General features: G+C 42.5%; 1 protein-coding gene across 3 annotated transcripts in view; it reads right to left on the bottom strand.

Moving 5' to 3' along the window:
• Nucleotides 1-26,868, bottom strand: part of LOC129701164 (uncharacterized) — a 68,300-nt gene that overhangs the window by 17,997 nt on the left and 23,435 nt on the right. For 2 of the 3 annotated variants that reach the window (XM_055642215.1, XM_055642213.1), the window contains exons 10-17: nucleotides 25,359-25,509; nucleotides 17,406-17,498; nucleotides 16,512-16,676; nucleotides 14,041-14,212; nucleotides 9,556-9,653; nucleotides 4,575-4,745; nucleotides 3,154-3,279; nucleotides 1,896-1,974 (exon numbers count right to left, since the gene is read on the bottom strand). In XM_055642215.1, the coding sequence (XP_055498190.1) occupies nucleotides 1,896-1,974; nucleotides 3,154-3,279; nucleotides 4,575-4,745; nucleotides 9,556-9,653; nucleotides 14,041-14,212; nucleotides 16,512-16,676; nucleotides 17,406-17,498; nucleotides 25,359-25,509 (1,055 nt within the window). The remainder of the gene's footprint in view (nucleotides 1-1,895; nucleotides 1,975-3,153; nucleotides 3,280-4,574; nucleotides 4,746-9,555; nucleotides 9,654-14,040; nucleotides 14,213-16,511; nucleotides 16,677-17,405; nucleotides 17,499-25,358; nucleotides 25,510-26,868) is intronic. The other variant, XM_055642214.1, reaches the window with a different exon arrangement.

Here is a 26,868-nt window from a genome sequence, read left to right as displayed (position 1 = left end):
CTTCTCAGGATAAACCTTTTTACTCTAAGTAATTAGGATCTAGAATGCACAAACTCTTAAGGTTGGGGAAACAGAATGATTAAATCCTGATCAGAATGATTGGGAAAGGTACTTTGGACAGAAAAACTAGTAGGACTATGGGCAAATAGCAGGAGAATGAGACTGCTGATATACATCTACCAGGAGCCAGCATACGGTTGATGGGTTGAATGGCCTCCTGTGCCCTATCAGACTCTGATTAAACGATTCATTGCCTTTTGTCAACACTTTGAAAAATGTTCCATTGCTGGCACAAGGAGAAACCAATGTCAGGCCTTTTTTCAGAAGTTATAAAAACCATGTTAGGCTTGCCACTGAGAATGGGAAAAAAAGTTTAGGGTTCAAATGCACGCGTAGCAGGACTTCTAACATGTGCAAAACTAACATTTACACTATTCTGTACTGAAGATATAGAAAATAAATGCATATTCATTTACAAATGGAAATGCACATTCATATTAATGATAACATTAGCCCTGTTTCAATTACGGCATTAGTAAAAATGCAATTTATCCCACTTTACCTGAGGGATTCAGGGTGCGATCAAGGATATGAAGAAGTATAAGAAAGTTTCCTTTCTTATACCTCCTCTCTGGAAGACACAGCGCTCACACCATGAATCACATCTCTAAGTAGCTGACCTGTTTGACCACCTTGCATGTGTGGAGTTTAGACAATAATCTAAAAATTCTTACGCTTTAAAAGCTGTATGCACAAGGTTTTATACAGTAGGCACATAGACTCAGACAACACACAATAACATCATTATACATAAAATTGCACTGAAATTCTACAGGAAGAAGACATGATTGTAAAACACAACTGGGAAAACATGTAATTGTTTGCAACTGTCCATGTTGTTGAATGATGCATGGTCATGAGACCCATTTATTTTTAATGCTTAGCCGTACTAATACCAAGTATTTAGTTTTCAGTAAATATTTTTCCTCCACTTTGAGATCCAGTCAGCATCCTCAGAACAGAAGGAAGACCTGGATTTATGTGAGATTAAAAGTGCTGGCCTGGCAAGTTCTGTTGCAGGGACAAAAGGAAACTTTTCTGTCAAACTTCAACTGCAGGTGAACTCAGAGCACACAGCAATGGGCTAATTTTTAAGTTACTTTTCAGGTCGAGGCCCTTCTTCAGACTAAGAGTAAGGGGAAAGGGAAATTAGAGATATAGACGGTACACGGAACAAATGAATGAAAGATATGCAAAAAGCAACGATGATCAAGGAAAGTTGGAGCCCACAATGGTCTATTGTTGGCTGGGGTAGATGATAACGAGTTTATACACACTGTACATGTTACCCCACAGCCAACAATGGACCATTGTGGGCTCCACCTGCCATTGATCATCGTTGCTTTTTGCATATCATCCATATGTTCTATGTACCTTCTATATCTCACGTTTACCCTTCCCCTGACTTTGTGAAGAAGGGTCTCATCCCAAAAGTCACCTAGGTATTAACAATTTTCAGTGTACTCCTGCAGTTGAAGGGTCTTGACCCAAAACGTCACCTTTGCATTTTCTCTAGAGATGCTGCCTGACCCGCTGAGTCACTCCAGCTTTTTGTGTCTATCTTTGGTGTAAACCAGCATCTGCAGTTCCTTCTTACATATATTTTCAGTTGTTATGGGAATGGCAGAATTTCGAGCTTCAAAAAGATCTTTCAGAACTAATAGAAATAGGCCATGTATTAAAAACATGTTTACAGATATCCCAGTTAGATTGATTTAGCAGCGACTTTCTATCAAATTAATAAACTATCCTAAGATAATTTATTCATATATTATGATGATATTAGCCCTGATTCAATGAAGGCATGTGTAAAAATGTAGTATATCACAATTTACCTGAGGGATTCATGGTGCGATCAAGGAAATTAAGAAGTAAAAAACTCTGACGTTCAACCTCATTAGGAATCCATGTGAGCTGAAAAATAGAAAGTGACAATAGACAATAGACAATAAACAATAGGTGCAGGAGTAGGCCATTTGGCCCTTCGAGCCAGCACCACCATTCAATGTGATCATGGCTGATCATCCCCAATCAGTACCCCATTCCTGCAATCTCCCCATATCCCCTGACTCCGCTATCTTTAAGAGCCCTATCTAGCTCTCTCTTGAAAGTATCCAGAGAACCGGCCTCCACCGCCCTCTGAGGCAGAGAATTCCACAGACTCACAACTCTCCATGAGAATAAGTTCCATGTCCTTCCATTAGCAATCTAATAGCGCTAATTACCACGCAACAGCCTTTGTGATACCAACCACAACAACCGGGAAAGAGCAAGTTTGACCACAGGAGTTTAATAAAAAAGGCCATTCTCATTCTTGCCATGATGAATGACATGTGATAGAACAATAACGCCTTTGCTGACATTCAAGGCTCTCAGCCTCTGCCAACCTGTAGCAGACCCATAAGGTTGGTGAGAAAACCCCCCATGTCTCTGTTAGTAAGGGGAAATGGAAAGGGGCTACGGGGATTTTGAAGTAAACGTTGGATCTTTGCACCCCTGGCACACGCAGCACCATATGTGGTACATTTGCCTAGTTGGCTAAAGCATGTGAATGTCATGTCTCCACTCACTCATCTATGGTATTACAAATGCAACAAATGTGCTCATCAATGGATTACTGTGGACTGACCCACTCACCAGATTTGTTATTACAGGCTTAGGTCACTGCAGACAGTTTAATAGTGTGGCAGAAGGAACATAGAATGTACAACAGTGTGGCACAGTGGCAGAGGGTGGTACAGTAGTAGAGTTGCCGCCTTACCACGCCAGAGACCCAGGTTCAATCCTGACTATGGGTGCTGTCTGTATGGAGTTTGTACGTTCTCCCTGTGACCTCTACGTGGATTTTAACGGGAGCTCCGGTTTCCTCCCACACTCCAAAGACATACAGGCTTTGTAGGCTAATTGGCTTGGTATAATTGTAAAATTGTCCCTAGTGTGTGTAGGATAGTGTTAGTGTGTGGGTAATCTCTGGTCGGCCTGGATTCGGTGGGCCGAAGGGTCTGTTTCCGTGCTGTACCATTAAACTAAACTAAAACTAGGTTTTGTCCAGATGATCATGCAAAAAATCTTTGCAACCTGCAGAATGTTTACCTGTTTAAACACCACTCTCTCTCTGTCCAAATACTCTGGGCACTTGACCTCAGAATTCTGGTGTCCTGTGCATTTTATCTGCCGTGCAGTATCAATAAACCTTCCACTGTAGTCTATTCCAATGACCTATGAATGAAAATGAAAATAAATTGACGTAAATCATAGTGCAGGACAAGACATCACAGTGAAGAATCACTCTAGCCTGATAGTGAGATGTGGGCTCCACATCATAGGGTGGTAGAGGTTTCCATAACTTGCAACAAAATTGTACAAATGTTCTTTGGAAACACACGCTTACCACTCTATGAACAGAGGGAAATCCCAATACTGGGTAGGAAGGAACTGCAGATGCTGGTTTAAATCAAAGATAGACACAAGGTTTGAGTAACTCAGTGGGTCAGACAGCATCTCTGGAGAAAAGGAATAGGTGATGTTTTGGGTCGAGACCCTTCTTCAGACTGAGAGTCAGGGGAAAGGAAAACAAGAGATATAGATGGTCATATGGAGAGATATAGAACAAATTAATGGAAGATATGCAAAAATATAACGATAATAAAGAAAACAGGCCATTGTTGGCTGTGGGCGAGGTGAAAACCGGTTGGAGACAATGAAATTCAACAAGACAACTTTAGAAATAGTACAACGACTTGGGTGGGAGAGGGACAGAGAGAGGTGGGATGGAAGGATTACATGAAGTTAGAGAAATAAATATTCATACTGCTAGGTTGTAAGCTGCACAAGCGAAATATGAGGTGCTGTTCCTCCAATTTGTATTATCCCATTACTAGTCCTTAATCCCAACAGTAGAGTAGGAAGCATGAAAGGGGAAATGTTATGCTGTTTGTGAGTCGGTTGTTCACACTGGGGAGCAGGTTGTGGGTGAGACTGGTGGCAGGCCCATATCCTGTCTTTGATCTTAGACTAATGGCTGCCCCTCGCTGGTCAGCGAGCATCAGTATAAATGGACAGAGTGACAAGAATTCAATGAGGATGAAAAGACTCCATACTGAAAAAAAATCAAACTTTATTGGGCCTCAGGTGAGGATTCCGTGAACACAAACCTCAGTGTCTATAATGATCTCATGGGTTCAGATGTGTAAGAAGGAACTGCAGATGCGGGTTTACACCAAAGACAGACACAAAATGCTGGAGCAACTCAGCGGGACAGGCAGCATCTCGGCATAAAAGGAATGGGATATTTTTATAGGTTGAGTCCATTCTTCAGACTGAAGAAGTCTAGAGAAGGGTCTTGACCCGAAACCTCACCTGTTCCTTCAATACAGAGATGCTGCCTGTCCCGCTGAGTTAGCCTTATCCTTAGTGCCTGCAGCCGCTCAGTGGGCCTCAGTAACTTCGGAAGGAGACTGGGAAGGCATGAAAATACTTGTAACTCTAACATTCAAAGACAATTCAATAATCACCTTGTGAAACAGCTGGGTCAACATGAAGGACATGAGCCCGGTTCCGCTACCCAGGACAAGGCCAGCCGTCCGAGGTGGCTGCTGCTCCCTGATCACCTGCTTGCACACCCCAAGCAACTGGTGGCAGTAACTGCTTTCACCCAGGTCTCCATACTCCAACTCCAGCTGCTCCTGAATAAACCAGACAAAACAGCAAAGGGGTTTCATTGACACGAGACCAGCTTTCTAGGAGGTTCTCAGAAATATATATTTTTTTAAAGATTCCCTCTTGAGGCCTTCCAGGGAACAGGTCGGATTTGAAAAAGATTAAATTATAATTTGATCAGATCGTATGTCTGCACGTGCAATGTACAATCCCGCATGCAAATTCCTGTTCAGAAATATATCAAATTATCTCGGTTGGTTTTAAGAATCTTGGAAATTAATTTCAAAACTCATAGCTATACCTGCCCTTGAATGGAAAATCTCTGCCCAATCTTTTCCCCAAATCCTGATCCATAATTTCTGCAAAATTAACTAATTTGTAGCAAATAAAATGAGTGGTTTGCATGGTGATCACGAGACTCAACAAGGATTAAGAGCAGGCTTGTTGGTGCAGTAAAAAGATGGAGATTGTTAGTAATCACTGATGGATCGTTACAGCATATGGACGTCTTCTGTTTGGTACCCAATAAAGGGACACATTTGCCCTGTTGATTAGAACGAGTATCGTTAACAGTTATTGTCCACCGAATCACTGATCAAGAAGCCATGAAATTATTGTAAGAAAGTTAAGAAAACCAGTCCTCGTATTTTCTGAAGTTATGGCAACAATGTTTAGAAAACTAGTCCTTGTGTAAACTTTAAAACGTTGAAATGATCCAAATGACATGTTTGCGGTTGTGCAGGGAATTTACATCACCGAATCTCTCAAGTGGGTGAGTTTTTACCTTGTTTACCAGCAACCTTGTTCTGCACAGGGGCCAGGACACATGTCTTTGAGCGGATGGCGGGCCACATCTATCACGTGTACACATGGATCCCGCCCCCCATCCCGCCCCGGATGGCAGGCATCAAATCACCTGTTCACAGAAGGTAGACAAAAATGCTGGAGAAACTCAGCGGGTGAGGCAGCTTCATGCAATCCTTGCATGTCTCACCCGCTGAGTTTCTCCAGCACTTTTGTCAGCCTTCAATTTTTCCAGCATCTGCAGTTCTTCCTTAAACGTGTTCATAGATGGTGCGCGGACGTGCCGGTGGCTTTGCGCCGGATACGGTACAGCCAAAGCTCGGCCGGGCTTGGTGGTCGGCGCTCGGAGGGCCGGATGATTACGGGAAAAAAAATCTGCCTGCGGGCCGGATGATTTTGGGTTACGGGTCACATTCGGACTGGTGGCCGTAGGTTGCTGACCACTGTCGTAAAGGTAATGCTGCGGTTGTTATGGGAGATTTCAACATGCAGGTAGACTGGGAAAATCAGATTGGTATTGGACCCCAGGAAAGGGATTTTGTGGAGTGCCTCCAATGATGGATTATTAGAGCAGCTTGTATTGGAGCCTACCAGGGAGAAGCCAATTCTGAATTTAGTGTTGTGTAATGAACCGGCTTTGATAAGGAACTTGAGGTTAAGGAGCCATTAGGAGGTAGTGACCATAATATGATAAGTCTTAATCTACAATTTGAGAGGGAGAAGGGTAAATCGGAAGTGTCAGTATTACAGTTGAATAAAGGGGACTATGGAGCCATGAGGGAGGAGCTGGCCAAAGTTGACTGGAAAGATACCCAAGTAGGAATGACAGTGGAACAACAATGGCAGGTATTTCTGGGAATAATACAGGAAGTGCAGGATCAGTTCATTCCAAAGAGGAAGAAAGATTCCAAGGGGAGTAAAGGGCGACCGTGGCTGACAAGGGAAGTCAGAGACAGTATAAAAATAAAAGAGAAGAAGTACAACATTGTAAAGATGAGCGGGAAGCCAGAGGATTGGGTAACATTTAACGAGCAACAGAAGATAACTAAAAAGGCAATACGGGGAGAAACAATGAGGTATGTAGATAAGCTAGCCAAGAATATAAAGGAGGATATTAAAAGCTTGTTTAGGTTATGTGAAGAGGAAAAAAATAGTTAAGACCAAAGTTGGATCCTTGAAGACTGAAAAGGGTAAATTTGTTATGGGGAACAAGGAAATGGCAGATGATTTGAATAGGTACTTTTGATCCGTCTTCACTAAGGAAGACACAAACAATCTTCCTGATGTACTAGTGGCCAGAGGATCTGGGGTGACGGAGGAACAGAAGGAAATCCACATTAGGCAGGAAATGGTGTTGGGTAGACTGATGGGACTGAAAGCTGATAAATCCCCAGGGCCTGATGGTCTGCATCCCAAGGTACTGTGAGGAGGATGCTATGAGAATGCAGAGTGACTTAGACAGGTTGGGTGAGTGGGCAGATGCATGGTAGATGCAGTTTAATGTGGATAAATGTGAGGTTATCCACTTTGGTAGCAAAAACATGAAGGAAGATTATTATCTTTAATGGTGTCGTTGGGAAAAGGGGAAGTACAACGAGATCTGTGGTGGTCCTTGTTCAGTCAATGAAAGTAAGCATGCAGGTATAGCAGGCAGTGAAGAAAGCAAATGGCATGTTGGCCTTCATAACAAGAGGAGTTGAGTATAAGAGCAAAGAGGTCCTTCTGCAGTTGTACAGGGCCCTAGTGAGACCACACCTGAAGTATTGTGCGCAGTTTAGGTCTCCAAATTTGAGGAAGAACATTCTTGCTGTTGAGGGAGTGCAGCGTAGGTTGACAAGGGTAATTCCCGGGATGACGGGACTGTCATAAACTGAGAGAATGGAGCGGCTGGGCTTGTATACTCTGGAATTTAGGATGAGAGGGAATCTTATTGAAACATACAAGATTATTAAGGGTTTGGACATGCTAGAGGCAGGAAACATGTTCCCGATGTTGGGGGAGTCCAGAACCAGGGGCCACAGTTTAAGAATAAGGGATAAGCCATTTATAATGGAGGCGAGGAAACACTTTTTCACACAGACAGTTGTGAGTCTGTGGAATTCTCTGCCTCAAAGGGCAGTGGAGGCCGGTTCTCTGGATACTTTCAAGAGAGAGCTAGATAGGGCTCTTGAAGATAGCGGAGTCAGGGAATATAGGGAGAAGGCAGGAACTGGGTACTGATTGGGGATGATCAGCCATGATCACATTGAATGATGGTGCTGGTTTGAAGGGTCGAATGGCCTACTCCTGCACCTATTGTCTATTGTCTGGTGCATCGCACAGCAACGTAAACGTCTGTCCAGTTCTCCAAATGTCACTCCGAGTGAGAATCAAGTTAATTACAGCTCTTTGCAAATTTCCTTTCAGAACTGAGTGGAGGAGCCTAATAATAATTTAATTAGCACACCTGTGAAATATGATCAAACAATATTTATGTTTGTTTATTTTAGTTTGTTACTGTCACATGTGTTCAGTGAAAAGCTATTTGTGTGGTGTCCAGTCACAGACAAGACTATTCATGATTACAATCAAGACATCCACAGTGTACAGATAAAGGATAAAGTGAACAACTATTAGTACAAGATAAAATCTGTTTAAAGATTGTTCAAAGGTCTCCAATTTTCTCTTAATTAGTCTCACAAAGTCATAGAGTGATAAAGTGGGGAAAGAAGCTCTTTGGCCCAACTTGCCCACACCGGCCAATATATCCCGGCTACATTAGTCCCACCTGATGCTTTCCAAAACCTGATGAACATGAAACAGTTTATTATACCTGGGAAACACCAAAGAATATAGAGTCGAGCAAGATGCACCACTCTGCGAAAAACGCGTAGTATGACATGGATATGACATGACCCCATTTTATTGAGCAGCAATTTAAAATAATATTAATAAAATTTACGATAATATTAACTAAATATGTGAAGTGATTGATGCTGTATAAAACACTGTTCCCTACAACACCTGATTACACCAAAGATGATAGAGCGGATCCATCTTTGGAACGGATTACACCAAAAATACTAGAGGAGCATTGCCCGCTGCCTCGGGAGCGCCGACCGCGGGCAGACGCTTGAGGCTCTTCCGCCAGCCGCCTTCATCTGGTATCGTGGGGACTGAGAATCAGTCCTGGATCAACTCAGGAGTGGAGGAAACGTCCTCTTCCCCCAAAGATATTAGAGGAGCCTCTAGTATCTTTGCTTTTTCCTGCGACCTGATGTAAGAGCAGATTGTATAACTGTGGAGTCCGTCCCCACTACCAAAGATGTTGCGTTTGGCATCAACAAATGGCGGCCGTGGCGTTCCGTTACGTACTACACGTCAGCCCATTGGATTTCAGAGGAGTGGTCTATCTTGCTCTGCTCTATAATCTTTGGGAAACACTATACATGGTCTTACATCCTGTGTAAAATCAGCCCCACTCTCAGCTATTCAGCTACACATCTGCAAGCAATACATGGAGCAAGGGAGGATCCAGCTTGTCTCTTCTATGCTTACCACAACCCTTTCCCCATGGAAAAAATAGCCTGGCAACTGCACGTAAGGAGGATGGATCCGATTATATGGAATTTTACGTGGGCATGGTTCACTTCAGTGAGAAGAGAAAAAAAAGAACTGGAAAGAGCAGAATATTTTCATCTCATTATTTAGTGGTTCATCTCATTATTATGAACCTTGTCCAAAGTATTCCTTCAAGGAGGTAAAGGAAACTTCAAATTCAATAACTATGAGACCAATGTGCAGACCTTCATGCTTCCCACTGAGATTTAGCTTTACAATTATTTATGATGGTACTACATGGAACCACAAGACTTATTACTGACATTCCAACATTAAATCAATTCTGTTCAGGATATGTCTGAAGTGTGGTGCTTAATTCATCTCACACAGGAAGCTTGTAAAAAATGTATCTTCAGAGAACCCAGCTATTTTAAATTGTATCAAATGACCTTGTTGATTCTTTCTCCTCAAAGGCGTGCATGACTGACCTACCTGCAAAGCAGCATCTGTCTCATAGTAGAATTGAGTGTTGCTGCTGGGAACTGGGACCAGTAGCAGAGATTCCTTGGAGACAGCGGTTGGGTAATCTGCTGAAAACACACAAGCCTCTTTAGTGGAAATCTTGTTACCGGGAAAATTGCCAAAAAAATATCAATTCAGAGTGCGAAGAATTATTCTCTTTTGTTCTCTCCTTATTTCATAAACTGTTGAATGCTACACTGCAGAAATGCTAATCACAATGCCCAGCTTCCACAGCTAAAGTAATTGAGCCATATCAACAACATGCACATTACAGCCGAGAACTCATCGTAGCAGAAACTGTAAAAACAACATTTCTTATCCCAGCAAATAAGCTAAGACCCAAAGCCAGGGGAAGTTTGAACAGACTGCAATATTACTCTGATGAAAATCAATGATGTGAAACACAACTCATTGTTCTCTCTCCACAGATGTTGCCTGACCCACTGAGTGTTTCCAGTATTTTGTTTTTATTTCAGGTTTTCAGCATGAACAGGTCCTCAAATTGGTTTACTGTTCATCTTGTTTACTAGACAGAAGCTGGCTGCTGTATCAGAATAAACAAGTACCACTATCTAGACAATAAGAAAGTACAGTATTAGAATGAATGGACAAAGCTGAAACTGGAAAGGCAGCGACATTTGTTCTTGATGTATAACGATGATATAATATTTTGGCTCTGGAGGAATAATATTGCCCAAACGTAATAACAATTGCCCAGATGCCAAGAGGTTGACATTTTTTGTGCATAGGTTCATTGTTCCCAAACCTGTTGAAGACTTTCACTCTGCAACTGCGAGAGAATGAAGATATAGCAATTTCCCATCACTTTCAGTGGGGGGCAACTCTGGCAATTTGCACTAGAACAGACTTGGGACATTAATGAAGCAGTGCAGCCAAGAGGGACAATGGCAAGTCTTACAAAAGCAAAATACTGCAGAGGCTGGAAATCTGAAAAGAAAAAAAAACGAAAATGCTCAGCAGGTCCAGTATCTGCGGTGTTTTGTATCTATAAAGAGAGGGAAGACACTTCAAGTTTAAAAACTTCTCATCAAAAAAAATGAGAGATCACGCAATCTTTAAGATGCTGATGCTGAGTGTGAACTGCCCTCACATGGTTCATTGAAGAAGATGGCGATATCTTGGTGCTTGTCAAGCTGACACACACACATCTGTGGGATGTTGGTGTGCCTTTGGTTCTCTGGCAGGAAAGTTTTGGGTGAGAATAGAAAACATGGATGATCTTCTACTCGTCAGTAGCCACCTCTCATTGAAGGCACATATTGATGATGAAATTAACCTCTGCCTTCAACCTCTGCCTCTCATTGCGTTGGCGATCCCTGTCACTCCACATGATTCTGAGACTTCAACCACCTACAACTGGAAAGAGACTGGAATGTCACACTGGAAGGTTTGGCAAACCAAAGTTTGCACCTTCTCCCAGGACAATATCCCAGCACTAAGGCCTTATTTACACTTTAAAAAACATAAGACACTGCAGATGCTAAAATCGGGAGCAAAAACCACTGGAGGAACTTGGCAGGTTGAACGTGGTGGAGAGGGAGAAGAATTGTCAACATTTCAGGTTGGGAACCTGCATCAGCACTTGTTTACATGTAGTTTGCTACTGGAGCAGACTGCGTGGCTCGCTTGCCCAAAAGCACATTCCTGCTCTTCCAGGCTGCGTCATGGGATTACATCGGCAGGTGTTCAGGTGAGAAGATTCAAGGATGTGCTCAAAGTTCCTTCAGAACAAAAGGAACATCATAGTCATACAGCATAGAAACAGAGCCTTCAGCCCAACCCATCCATGCCAACCAGGATTCCCATTCAGGTTAACCACATTCTCCAGTGCTTGGCCCGCATCATTCTAAAACCTTCCTATCCATGCACCTGTACAAGTGTTTTTTCAGATGTTATCAATGTACCTGCCTCAAATACTTCATCTGGCAGTTTGTTCCATATATCCACCACCGCCTGTGTGAAAAGTTGCAACTCAGATTCCTATTAATGGGCTTGTCCCACTTACGCAACCTTTTCAGCGACTACCGGCACCCGTCATAGGTCTTTGCAGGTTGCCGAAATTTTTCAACATGTTGAAAATCCAGCAGCAAACAGAAAAACGCTACAACTCTTTGGGCGACGCGACTGAGTAGCAATGTTACAAAATTTTGAGATTTAAAAAATCAAGTCTGCAATTTATCCCATCAGATAAAGCATAACAATAAGTTTAATTTGACACCAAATTCACTTTCATATCTCAAGTATTAAAAAAGTTATGGCCATTTTCATACTCGGAAATTAGCATCTTGTTCCCTATTGATTTTCAATGGACATTACAAAAAAGCTGTGATCTTGGATAATCAAAGGCCCATTTCTTAAGGAAAGATTAACATTTTTAAATAGCCTAAGTGTCCAAAGATTATTCACAAATAATTCACAATATAACATGATTTTTATATCTAATTTACATTAATTTATAGGCCAAATGGAAGGAATTTAGTGTTCAATTGCTGTAAATAAATGCCCATTTAAATCGGCTTTCTAGTGGGTTCATGTGAACGCGCTGGTTTAGAACGTTGACATCGCGCTGGATTAGTGCCCCCAAATGCCGAGAAAAATACTGCGGGATATAAAAAGCCCAAAATGAACTACTCGCTATAGATAACTTGATATATAGGGTTATATATATGCCCCATTTAATGTAAAAATAAGGTACATACCTTTAATTGTTTGCTTTATAAAACCCTGGGGCTGCGAGATGTTGCGGAATCAGAGAGTAATTTTAAACTATTATAACTATATTATCGAGGCATATGAAACTAATAATACCTTTTGCGACCGGGTCTTGCAGCGATTTTTCGTTAATGATTTACTAGGCTGAACATCTGCGATTAGTACAGCCTAGTAAAAATCGCGTTTTAAACCCGCCCCCTCCAAACAGCGCCAAAATCGCGGACCTGGCTGTGGGCAGATTCCCAATGGCGATTCAGGTAGGTTTTGCAACATACCTAGACTGAGGAGACGACTCACGACCATACAGGCGACACCCTGGCGACATGTCACGTGATGAAGCCTGCATGGTCAAAGAGTCGTACCTTGTTCTGGTCGCCGCTGGCTTTTCAGCATGTTGAAATGTTCGGCGACCTGCAACGACCTATGACGGGTGCCAGCAGTCGCTGTTAAGATTGCTGGTATCGATAGTAGTATATTCTCATCCACATTGTTAATATAGATGACAAACAGCAATTGGCTCAACACCAATCTCTGAGGCACACCACTTGGCACACTAAAGATCTCCAGTCTGAGAAAGAACCTTCCCACCATCATCCTCTACTTCCTACCATGGCCAATTCTATATCCATTTAATTAAATCTTCCTGGATTTCACACAATTTAATTGGATATCCAATTGCAACTTGCTCTGTAATTACAGCTTGCCTCAAGTTGTGAACAAACTTGATGCACTAGAAACATCAGGAGAGGTGAGGAGAGGTGAGGTGAGGTGAGAGACATGACTTACTTTTACTCTGGACAGGAGGTAGAGTTTGACGTGGGTTTTCAAAATGACTCTGGTTTCTGACAGTGAATTGGGTGCCCACTGATTATAGAAGTTGTGTTGAAGAATAGTTATTGAAAGAGAAGAGAAAAGAAAGGAGCTGCAAAATGATCACTTACACAGGATAATAGTTGCAAACACCAATGTATGCACAGTTTAAGAACAAGGGGTAGGCCATTTAGAACGGAGATAAGGAAAACCATTTTTCACCCGAGAGTTGCGAATATGTGGAATTCTATGCCTCAGAAGGCAGTGTAGGCCGATTCTCTGGATGCTTTAAAGAGAGTTAGACACTCTTAAAAATAGCGGAGTCAAGGGATATGGGGAGAAGGCAGGAACGGGGTACTGATTGTGGATGATTAGCCATAATCACAGTGAATGGCGGTGCTGGCTCGAAGGGTCGAATGGCCTACTCCTGCACCTATTAGCTATTGTCTATTGCATCTCTTAAAATAGTGATGTTCCAGACAAAGGACAAACAGCAAGATTACTTTTCAACTACATGAAGTTGTAAGATTGAAGACTATCAAAATATAGATGTAATGGATGATTAGTTTATGAAAGTTAAGCACAGCTAACATACAAAGCAAGGCTTATGTCAATCAAAGAGCCTATATCTAAAATATCAATGAATAAGTTCTCACCATAACTGCAGATCGACACACTGGTTGCTTCCACCATTTACTGATTTTCTTTCAAATTATTAAACTCTCTTCATAAGCATGAGAATTTCAATTAATCTTAGCCATAACTCTTTCTGAAGATAAAAATCAACTTCCTAAACCTTATTTCATCATCTTTATTTCCTATTCCCAGTGGAACGCTATGATTGGGTTTTGGGGCTAGATATTGGAATGGAACCGTGATGACCCCATCTTAAACAGTATAGTTATTGTGTACCTCCGTTTGTGAGCCCTGGAACAAACCCTTCAACATTCACCACTGCGGCTGGACTCCTTAACCCATGGCAGGTTCTTGCCAAGCGGAAGCCCAAATGCTGGAAAAAATGCCTCCGAAAGGAAAACCGTGCAAATCTTGAAGCCTCGTCGCCTGTTGCAATCCAGGAGCCACCCTGAGCGCAGAAATAAAAATCAGCGGCAACAATGGCACCATAAATGTTGCTTCATTCAAAGTCACCTCACAAAATCATAAAACACTTACCAGCCAATTAAATATATAAAAAGAACGCACATTGCTGAAGGAACACGTTGGGTCAGGCAACATCTGTGGCAGGTAATGAGCATCGTGGGTCTGGAGCCTTCATCAGTCCAGATGAATGGTCTTGACCTGAAACACCAACTGTCCATTCCCTTCACTGAAGCTGCTTGACCCATGGAGTTCCACCAGCAACTTGTTTTTTTTTCCTCCAGACTCCAGCACCTGGAGTCTCTTACGTCAGAAAATGCACTGCATTCACTGTTGTAATGGCAGCACATGCAGTAGTAATTGTACAAATTGTCAGCAGACATTGACAAGATACGGCCCAGACAAACTGATTCAGATATTGGACATTAATTGAAATCGAATTTCCTAAGAACCGCCTGTCAGTTCTTTGAATTATTTCACTCAATATTTTCTGTCTACATTAAAGAAAAATCAAGTGTGTACGAAGGAACTGCAGATGCTGGTTGACACTAAAGATAGACACAAAATGCTAGAACAACTCAGCAGGACAGGCAGCATCTCTGGATAGAAGGAATGGGTGATGTTTTGGGTCAAGACCATTCTCGTCTAAAGAAGGGTCTCGACACGAAATGTAACCGATTTCAATGAAATTACAAGTCTGATTTGTCATAAAGTGCTGGAGTAACTCAACGGTCTCAGCAGCGTGAGACCAAGGGTTCTAACCTGAAACACCACCTGTCCATGTTCCCCACAGACACGGCCTGACCCGTTGAGTTACTCCAGTAATTAATGTGTTTTTTTGGTAAACCAGAATTTGCAGTTCTTTGATTCTCCCAGTCTGTTTTGTCCCTAGGTTGGCAATTAGATAAAAAAATTCTATTAGCATGGTGTAATGAAATGTGACACAGTTAAGGATGGTATTATTCTTCGAATGGTTGAAACATATTGGTTGTTCAATATGGTTGCACAAAATTGTGTGCAAAGATTCTTCATGCACCAGAATGTGCGTTTATTCAATATAAAGAAAAATGCTGCTGTCTTATAAAAATATAGAATACAACTTTGATGGCATGTATAATTAGTTTTGTCACGAAGGCATAACCTCAACTAACCCTTGATACGACATGAAATGTTTTCCTTGACAATGTGTGTAGTTATTTTCAATTATACAACAACATGACAGACAGCATCTGTGGGAAGAAAAATAGAGTTGACATTTCAGGTGATTGACTTGCTATTGAGGGAGTGCAGCGTAGGTTTACAAGGTTAATTCCCGGGATGGCGGGACAGTCATATGCTGAGAGAATGGAGTGGCTGGGCTTGTACAGTTAGAAGGAGTTTAGAAGGATGAGAGGATATCTTATTGAAACATATAAGATTATTGAGGGTTTGGACATGCTAGAGGAAAGCAACATGTTCCCGATGTTGGGGGAGTCCAGAACCAGGGGCCACAGTTTAAGAATAAGGGATAAGCCATTTAGAACGGAGCTGAGGAAAGACTTTTTCTCACACTGAGTTGTGAGTCTGTGGAATTCTCTGCCTCAGAGGGTGGTGGAGGCCGGCTCTCTGGATACTTTCAAGAGAGAGCTAGATAGGGCTCTTAAAGATAGCGGAGTCTGGGGATGTGGGGAGAAGGCAGGGACAGGGTACTGATTGTGAATGATCAGCCATGATCACATTGAATGGCAGTGCTGGCTCGAAGGGCCGAATGGCCTACTCCTGCACCTATTGTCTATTGTCAATTGTCCATTAACTTTGTCAGAATTGGGTATTTCTGACTGATGATCTGCAACCTGAAACCTCAATTGTGTTACACTTTCCACAGATGTGTACCTGACCTCCTGAGCATGTTCCACTTTTATTTCACATTTCTAATTTTGCAGCGTAGGATGGAACTGCAGATGCTGGTTTAAACTGAAGGTAGACACAAAAAGCTGGAGTAAATCAGCGGGACAGGCAGCATCTCTGGAAAAAAAGAATAGATGATATTTTGGGTCAAGACCCTTCTTCGGTTTTCAGACTGAAGAAGTGTCACGACTCGAAACATCACCTACTCCTTTTCTCCAGAGATGCTTAGTTTCTCCAGACCGGCTGAGTTACTCCAGATTTTCCATTTTTGCAGGGTGTTTTTTACTTTTTCATAAAAAACAGCATAGTTTCTGTTGGATGCACAATTATGAATTAAAATAAATCCTGAAGCGACAAAGTTTATAGCATAGAAGCAGTCCATATTATTGGAAACTTACCAGGATCATTGTATGCCTGCCATCAAAACAAGGGCTGGAGAAATCATCATACAGGTAGGAAGTGGCAAACCCTGGAAGTCCATTAAAATGATCTTCAGTCCACACCCAGACATTGCCAAACACATCATGAAAACCTGCCTGGTTGGGTGGATACATAGCAACAGGCTGCAGGTGACAAAACAGAGAGAATGTAAACCATGTACCTGTCCAACTATCTTTCTTAGAAAGAAAAAATAGGTGCAGCTGTAAGCCATTCAGCACTTTGAGCCAGCACCACGATCATTATGATCTTGGCTGAACATCTAAAATCAGTACCCCGTTCCTGCTTTTTCCCCACATCCCTTGATTCTTTTAGCCCTCAGAGCTAAATCTAACTCTCTATTGAAACATCCAGTGAATTGGACTCCACTGCCTTCTGTGGCGGGGAATTCAACAGATTCACAATTCTCTGGGTGAAAAAGCTTTTCCTCATCTCAGCCCTAAATGGCCTACCCCTTATTCTTAAACTGTGACCCTGATTCTGGACTCCCCTCAAAATTGTAATTATACCAGCCTCTACCAGCTCATTTTATGTATGCACCTAACTCAAAGTTTCTCTTCCGATTACTTTTAAAATCCTTCCCTTCTCATGTTAGCCTTATCCCCTCTAGTTTTAAGCACCCCTGACATGTGGCAAACTATGGCTTTCCATCTTTTTTGATATGTTAATTCAAAATTTGTACACAAAACGAGGCATTTCACTGCACCTAGGTTGATTTGAGAATAAAGTATCATTCATCATTCATCATTCATTCATTCATTCATTCATTCATTCATTCATTCATTCAAATAAACCATAACTCAGCATCTCTGAGAAAAGTACCCAGTGAACGGTTGGGAGAAAGTTGTACTCACTGTTGGTGACCCATAAGCCAGGTTGAGGTTGTATTTCACCTTTACATCATCACAAAATATTGGATCAGAGGTAACGTCACCTTCCATAGGCTTCTATCAAGAACATTTAGGAATGGTATAAGGATGACTATTGCTTATACTTACACTTTGGTATAAATAGGTCAAAATTCCATCCACAAAACCAGGGCAACCAGAATAGATAATAGATAATAGACAATAGGTGCAGGAGTAGGCCGTTCGGCCTAATGGGCCAGCACCGCCATTCAATGTGATCATGGCTGATCGATTTGAGCGATGTGAAAATATCAAATGAACAGCCATTTGTTAGGATCTGTTTTATACCATCACCCTGGGCACAATTACCATAATGAAGCCAATCTGACGTTATCAGCCAACCTCAAGATATCAATGATGGAAAACACGGCCTGATTGCCATGAAAATATAGGCATAATATTCAGAGAGGCTTTGTTGCTAGTCACTGGCCCTTATGACAATGGGAATTTGAACTGGGAGAGTCTGTTGCTTGAATCCTGGCCAATTAATTACTTCAATAATATGTGGACACCTGATGCGATGGATTAAAAATCGGCATCAATGGTGATGGGAAATGGCATTCACTGATGAACAGTTGGAGTATGTCTAAGTAGGGCGACAGATGGCACAATGGGCTAAGTGTTCGGCTGGCGGCCGGAAGGTGGCCGGTTCAAATCCCGCTTGGAGTGCATACTGTCGTTGTGTCCTTGGGCAAGACACTTCACCCACCTTTGCCTGCGAGTGAATGTGTGTGAATGTGTGTGAGTGATTGGTGGTGGTCGGAGGGGCCGTAGGCGCAGATTAGCAGCCACGCTTCCGTCAGTCTGCCCCAGGGCAGCTGTGGCTACAGAAGTAGCTCACCACCACCGAGTGTGACTGAGGAGTGAATGAATAATGCGATGTAAAGCGCCTTGAGTATCTAGAAAGGCGCTATATAAATCCCATCCATCATTATTATTATTATTAAACCTTTCTTGCTTCATTCTTGCAAATACTTCCTCATCTGCTGGCGACATTGCAACACCTTAACTTCTTCTTCTTCTTATCTAGTCCACACATAAGATTAGAAGTAGTTCTGCACTTGGGCTGGAATGGAACCAATGTCCTTGGGGGAGTGTTTGCTAGTGCTGTCGGGGAGGATTTAAACTAATGTGGCAGGGGGATGGGTACAAGAGCAAAGAGGCAGGGGGGTGTAAAATGAGGGTAGAAGCAATGGGTAGCAAGGTGAAAAGTGAAAGCGGCAGGCAGACAAAACCAGGGCAAAAATCAAAAAGGGCCACTTTTCAACATAATTGTATAAGGGGTAAGAGAGTTGTAAAAACAAGCCTGAAGGCTTTGTGTCTCAATGCAAGGAGTATTCGTAATAAGGTGGATGATTTGAACGTGCAGATAGCCATTAATGATTATGATATAGTTGGGCTCACGGAGACATGGCTCCAGGGTGACCAAGGCTGGGAGCTGAACATCCAGGGATATTCAATATTCAGGAGGGATAGAGAGAAAGGAAAATGAGGTGGGGTAGCGTTGCTGATTAGAGAGGAGATTAACGCGATGCAAAGGAAGGACATTACTTTGGAGGATGTGGAATCGGTATGGGTAGAGCTGCGAAACACTAGCTTTGGAGATGGTATCAAACAGGAAATTAGAAATGCGTGAGACAAAGGCAAAACAGTTATAATGGGTGACTTCAATCTACATATAGATTGGGTGAATCAAATAGGCAGGGGTGCTGAGGAAGAGGATTTCTTGGAATGTATGTGGGATAGTTATCTAAATCAACATGTAGAGGAACCAACGAGAGAGCAGGCTATTTTAGACTGGGTATTGAGTAATGAGGAAGGGTTAGTTAGCAGTCTTGTTGTACGTGCCCCCTTGGGCAAGAGTGACCATAATATGGTTGAGTTCTTCATTAGGATGGAGAGTGACATTGTTAATTCAGAAACAATGTTCTGAACTTAAAGAAAGATAACTTTGAGGGTATGAGACGCGAATTGGCCAAGATTGACTGGCAATTAATTCTAAAAGGGTTGACGGTGGATATGCAATGGAAGACATTTAAAGACTGCATGGATGAACTACAAAAATTGTTCATCCCAGTTTGGCAAAAGAATAAATCAGGGAAGGTAGTGCATCCGTGGATAACAAGGGAAATCAGGGATAGTATCAAAGCGAAGGATGATGCGTACAAATTAGCCAGAAAAAGCAGCATACCGGAGGACTGGGAGAAATTCAGAGACCAGCAGAGGAGGACAAAGGGCTTAATTAGGAAAGGAAAAATAGATTATGAAAGAAAACTGGCAGGGAACATAAAAACTGACTGCAAAAGTTTTTATAGATATGTGAAAAGAAAGAGATTAGTTAAAACAAATGTAGGTCCCTTGCAGTCAGAAACAGGTGAGTTGATCATGGGGAACAAGGATATGGCGGACCAATTGAATAACTACTTTGGTTCCGTCTTCACTAAGGAAGACATAAATAATCTGCCGGAAATAGCAGGGGACCGCGGATCAAAGGAGTTGGAGGAATTGAGTGAAATCCAGGTTAGTCGGGAAGTGGTGTTGGGTTAATTGAATGGATTAAAGGCCGATAAATCCCCAGGGCCAGATAGGCTGCACCCCATAGTACTTAAGGAAGTAGCTCCAGAAATGGTGGATGCATTAGTAATAATCTTTCAAAACTCTTTAGATTCTGGAGTAGTTCCTGAGGATTGGCGGGTAGCAAACGTAACCCCACTTTTTAAGAAGGGAGGGAGAGAGAAAACGGGGAACTACAGACCAGTTAGTCTAACGTCGGTAGTGGGGAAACTGCTAGTCAGTTATTAAAGATGGGATAGCAGCACATTTGGAAAGTGGTGAAATCATTGGACAAAGTCAGCATGGATTTACGAAAGGTAAATCATGTCTGATGAATCTTATAGAATTTTTCGAGGATGTAACTAGTAGCGTGGATAGGGGAGAACCAGTGGATGTGGCGTATCTGGACTTCCAGAAGGTTTTCGACAAGGTCCCACATAAGAGATTAGTATACAAACTTAAAGCACACGGTATTGGGGGTTCAGTATTGATGTGGATAGAGAACTGGCTGGCAAACAGGAAGCAAAGAGTAGGAGTGAACGGGTCCTTTTCACAATGGCAGGTAATGACTAGTGGGGTACCACAAGGCTCAGTGCTGGGACCCCAGCTATTTACAATATATATTAATGATCTGGATGAGGGAATTGAAGGCAATATCTCCAAGTTTGCGGATGACACTAAGCTGGGGGGCAGTGTTAGCTGTGAGGATGATGCTAGGAGACTGCAAGGTGACTTCGATAGGCTGGGTGAGTGGGCAAATGTTTGGCAGATGCGGTATAATGTGGATAAATGTGAGGTTATCCATTTTGGTGGCAAAAACAGGAAAACAGACTATTATCTAAATGGTGGCCGACTAGGAAAAGGGGAGATGCAGCGAGACCTGGGTGTCATGGTACACCAGTCATTGAAAGTAGGCATGTAGGTGCAGCAGGCAGTGAAGAAAGCGAATGGTATGTTAACTTTCATAGCAAAAGGATTTGAGTATAGGAGCAGGGAGGTTCTACTGCAGTTGTACAGGGTCTTGGAGAGACCACACCTGGAGTATTGCGTACAGTTTTGGTCTTCAAATCTGAGGAAGGACATTATTGCCATAGAGGGAGTGCAGAGAAGGTTCACCAGACTGATTCCTGGGATGTCAGGACTGTCATATGAAGAAAGACTGGATAGACTTGGTTTATACTCGCTAGAATTTAGGAGATTGAGAGGGGATCTTATAGAAACTTACAACATTCTTAAGGGGTTGGACAGACTAGATGCAGGAAGATTGTTCCCGATGTTGGGGAAGTCCAGGACAAGGGGTCACAGCTTAAGGATAAGGGGGAAATCCTTTAAAACCGAGATGAGAAGAACTTTTTTCACACAGAGAGTGGTGAATCTCTGGAATTCTCTGCCACAGAGGGTAGTCGAGGCCAGTTCATTGGCTATATTTAAGAGGGAGTTAGATGTGGCCCTTGTGGCTAAGGGGATCAGAGGGTATGGAAAGAAGGCAGGTACGGGATACTGAGTTGGATGATCAGCCATGATCATATTGAATGTCGAAGGGCCGAATGGCCTACTCCTGCACCTAATTTCTATGTTTCTATGTTTCAGCCAGAGCTAAACACACTTCTCAGCATCTGCATGCAATGGTGTCTGTCTTGTCACATCTTGTGCTTCTTGTGTGTGGTGGTGGTGGAAATATTGGTGACGGCTCTTTCCTTGACCCCAATTCCTTAACTAAGTACATGGTCCTCCCCTTTGGTAGAATATTTCACTCCAATACCGTCTGCCTAATGTATTTGCATAATGCAATTAACCTCGTCAACTAACCATGTCTGGACACATATTTTCAACCTCAGGAAAATACGAGCTTGATGTGCTTGAGGCAGACGCGGAAAGAAATAGAGAAAGGACAAAAAATGAGAAAAAATAATCGATGGAGCTGTGACCAAAAATGTAGGGAAAGTTAAAAATGGCCTTAAAGAAGGGGAGGAGTCAGTGAGATTTAGGAAAGGAATTCATCCCTGGGGAAGCAAGACCATGTCAGTAGCCAGAGAGAGGGATGGACAACAGGAACATGTGGCTGTGTTGAAGGAACAGCTGAGGATTTGCCAGACTGTAAAGGAAATTATATCTCTATCAAAGGCTCAGGAGGGAAAGCAGAGGAGTAAAGGGATTACAAGATGGCGAAGAGGCAGTCCAAGTTGGTGCCAGGAGCAGAATGCAGATGGGGAAGGGGAAGAGGTCAACGGTAGACCTTTAAATATAATGGTGCCAGTGCAGGAAGCAAACTGGTGGAAATTCCTTGTCTATAATCATTAGCTCCATTGATTTGGGCAACAGAAGAGAGAGAATAATGTGACTGACCCAATCAAAGTGACAAGGTGGTAACAATCAATGAGGAAATGATATCTTTGGCACAGAAGGAAGCCAGCATTCTGAGGCATATTTCCACCAGTGTGTTTGCAGAAGTAGAAACTGTTTAGAGAACATCAAGAAGCTGCAAGGAAGATGTGTATGTAGATGCCACATTGGTCAGGGAGCTCCTCAGATGGTATGAAGAAGGGTCTCGACCCTAAATGTCACCCATTCCATCTCTCCAGAGATGCTGCCTGAGTTAATCCAGCATTTTGTATTTGTCTCAGATGGTTATGTTGAACTGGCGGGTGGGTTGGGAAGCAACTGATGTGACAGTTGTCAGCAACAGATGGGAGGGAACCGCATAGCATCAGTGAGAAATGAAGTTGGAGGATAGATGGTTCTGACGTGGGTCAACAGAACAGGAGGTGAGGGTTATGGACAAGGAAACATTGGAGAAGGTATGAGGCAAGATGAGAGAGGGAGCAGAGAGAGGGAGCTTTAAGTCAAGCGCAGGAGGAGGTTTGGAGTGCTGGGAAAAGGAAAGAGAGAATGAAAAACATTCCTAGTTCTGACAAAAGGTCTTCAACATAAAACATTAACTTTGTTTCGGAAGGAGCTGCAGATGCTGGTTTACACCGAACAGAGACACAAAATGCTGGAGTAACTCAACTGTAGTAACAACTTAGTTGTTCTTTCCACAGATACTGCCTGACCTGCTGAGAGATTCCAGCATTTACCGTTTTTATTATTTCCAATTTTATTACAGCATATTTAATTTTTAAATTAAAGAACTGGTTGCTGGGGATGACTTAATTTTGCAGTTTTTGTTTCTCTCTTGGTGATGATACAACAGCTCTCTTGGTTCATCGGAAAAATATAGTGTTGCCGGTCTGTTTGTGCTGAATTAGTTGATCCAAGATAGGATTGTACTTAATGAGAAAGACAATAAGCTTCTGCTCTAGATGCCTGCTTATCCAAGACCTAATGCATTGAAAATGACCCTAAACATTTCCTCTGCAAAAGGCCGCTACGAGATACTTGGGCCGATTAATCTGCAGAGTTGCTCATTACAAAGTGACAGAGGAGAATAAACCTTAATTTGGTTCAGCCAGATGTGCTCTAAAATGTTGTTCGTCAAGTGAGACTGAAAAGTCACGGGCAAAAGCTTGAGAACATGAGAGCCATATTTCAGTGTTTAAGAAGGAACTGCAGATGCTGGAAAATCGAAGGTACACAAAAAATCTGGAGAAACTCAGCGGGTGCAGCAGCATCTGTGGAGCAAAGGAAAAAGGCAACGTTTCAGCCCGAAACGTTGCCTTTTTCCTTCGCTCCATAGATGCTGCTGCACGCGCTGAGTTTCTCCAGCTTTTTTGTGTACCTGCCATATTTCAGTGGCAGCTTGGACATCAGCACAAGGCTCCAGTTCGACCCAATTTGTGAATGAATGGAAGTTCTGGCGAGAATTGAGGTGAGCAAGGGTGATTGATTCTCTGGTTAGAAATGACATGCTAGAGTAACTCAGCGCAAATAATTATCTAGTTGTGTGAAGGGCCATGGTGTGGGGTGGGTGAGCAGTATCGGACTGGGGTTGATCACCAATGTCGGGGCCATGAGGATTCACTAGAGGATTGCTACATGGAGTCACTGCTTTTAAGGAGGCAGCCTTAGAAGATGCCACGGACTCTTCAAAATTCCAGCAAGGGGCCAAGGTGACTAGTTTATCCCAAAGTCGTCATGTCTGGTACACGAAGGAGGGAATAGAAATACAAAGGAATATTAACGAGGCGTTTAGGATAGGATGCACAAAGTACCCAATAAAAGAGAAATAACAAGTGACAGCTACTTAGTAGGAAAGGAAGGAGATACGAGAGAAGGAATGAGAGGGGCCAAGAAAAAAAAGCAATAGAAAACTATCTCAGATCAGGTTTATGCAGGCAAATGGATACATCAGGAATTCAGTTTCTATATTCAAGGGATAGATTACAAAGCAGAGCCTTGTATCATAAATCAGAATTGTTACACTTAGTACACTCAGATCCCTAATATTACAAGGAAATGTTACAATGTCTATTTGCTCAGCGGTCGGCCAACAGGTGAAAATTTCACTGAATCAACAATGTCACTGAACTCGGAACTACTGTACACAGTAAAACTTACACATTCACTATTTATCATCTTTCAGTGGGTTAGAGGGTACGGTGACCAATCTCTGACCTGGCCCAAGTGTCTGATGGAAAACCCCCGGTGCAGGACTATCTATTTCCATGCTGAAGTCTTGGAAAGCAGATTTCGATCCAGATCCAGATCATTTTCTTCCTCAATACATTGACCATAAACTGTGGCCAATTGCAACCATCTTGGATCAACTAATTCAACACAGACTGAACTCAAAGCCTTTGTAATCTAAATGACTCGAGCATCAAGATCAATCTAAAGAAGGGTCTCAACCCGAAACATCACCCATTCCCTCTCACCAGAGATGCTGCCTGTCCCGCTGAGTTACTCCAGCGTTTTGTGTCTATCTTTGACTCAAGCATCCTTAGCTCACTCTATATTCTAGTTAAACCAGAAGCTGCACAAACACACGTTTTATTTTGAACAGAGTCAGGCAAGCTTACAAAACTATTTAAAAAAAATCATTGGCATATCGTTTGCGTAAGATAAATCAAGTCGCGCTTGTTGTCATGCACGGAGTGAGGTGCATGTACAATGAAATTCTTGCTTACACAAAGATAATAAAAATGATGCTTGGTTATTTTGCCTTCTTTTACAAATCAAACTCAACATCATTTACATTAAGATGATCCATTAAAACAAGATAAAACAAGGAAGGCTGTTGAAACATGAAGGCCCAGAGTGGCTGGAATTTGCAAAGTGTAGATAAAATGAAGATATCACTGCGTTCAATTGTATGCTATCTCTCTTTAGTGTACCAGCCACAGGAGCTTATGGGAGTAAATCCTTCCATAAATTAGACTCACCCCCTGAATGGACTGGATAGAGTACCTGGCTGTCGTATTGAATCTGATGATGCTCGGCTTCAGTTAGCAGGCGATATCCATTGCCATTCCATGTACAAAAGGCCTTTGCTTCATGATAGTTGACTTCCACTGGCCAATCCCAGGGCATCGGGAGAAGGTCAAACATAGCTCTGTACCTGCAGAATGTAACAGATGTGCAACTTCCCAGCTCCTGACGTCAATTTAACACCTTCTTCCCACAGCTCCCCCACCCCCCATTTTAGTCCAGGCTGCCCTGGGTTTGTGAGATATCTGATATCTCGTTGAAATCGGTGATCTTCTTTCAACAGCGATCACACGTAGAAACATTGCCTGATTCTAGTCTGCTACAGAAGGAAGATAAAGACTGCTGGAAATGTTAACGAGGCTGAAAATTAAGAAATCTCAAAGACCCGAGGATCTATATCCCAGAATTTTGAAAGAGACATCACGATAGAGTTGCTGCCTTACAGAGCTTGCAGTCCCGTTGACCCGTGTTCGATCCCGACTATGGGTGCTGTGTGTACGGAGTTTGTGTGTGTTGCTGTGTGTACGTTCTCCCCGTAACTGAGTGGGTTTTCGCCGAGATCTTCGGTTTCCTCCCACACTCCAAAGATCTACAGGGTTGTAGGTTAATTGGCTTGTAGGTTGTATGTGCAAATTGTCCCTAGTGTGTGTAGGATAGTGTTAATGTGCGGGGATCGCTGGTTAGTGCGGATCCGGTGGCTCGAAGGGCCTCTTTCTGCGCTGAATCGCTAAACGAAACTAAACTAATATCCATGAAGATATTAGGGGCAAAATTTCACAGGATCAACAACTTCACTGACATCGTCCAAAATACTGTAATGGTTCCATGCACATTAGGTACAGCCAAAGTGACCTCATTGTCTAAACAAGGATTGAGAGTGGAATTAGGGAGCTATATGACTCAAGTGGTTGGAAAATACTGGGATCAATAATAAACTGATTGATATCTGGACACTTAGAAAATGATAACGGGTTTGAACAGAGTCAACATGGATTTGTGAAAGGGAAATATATGTTTAACGGAGCTACTTGAATTCTTTAAACATCTATCTGGTACAGTAAATGAGGACAACCCAGTGCTGCACTTGAATTTTCAGAGGAAACTATTGAAAAGACTGCGGTGCATGGAACTGGGGTTGAGATTTAGTCATCAGAGAGGAAGCAAAGGTGGGTATATGAAGCACCTGTCCAAATTGGCAGGATGGTAGCAGTGGGATATCACAAGGATCAGTGCTTCGGCACCAACTATTCATAATCAACATCAGCTGCTTGGATAATGGGACCAAAGATGACTTTTTAAAGTTTGCTGATGACACGAAACGGGAATAGCAATGATAACGCAAAGAAGCATCAAGTAGATAGAGAACAGGCTAAGTAGTGGGCAACAAGGTGGAGACTGTGGTGATGTCCAGCCCATCACCTGTAACATGTTTCAGACTGGAATCAGGCAATGTTCAACTAAGATGGAGAAGTGTGGAAAACCATGAGGT

The sequence above is a fragment of the Leucoraja erinacea genome, chromosome 10, assembly GCF_028641065.1.
Source record: "Leucoraja erinacea ecotype New England chromosome 10, Leri_hhj_1, whole genome shotgun sequence".
NCBI lineage: Eukaryota > Metazoa > Chordata > Chondrichthyes > Rajiformes > Rajidae > Leucoraja > Leucoraja erinaceus.
Note: the sequence above shows the minus strand (reverse complement) of the source record. Positions and strands in the feature narration are given on the sequence as shown.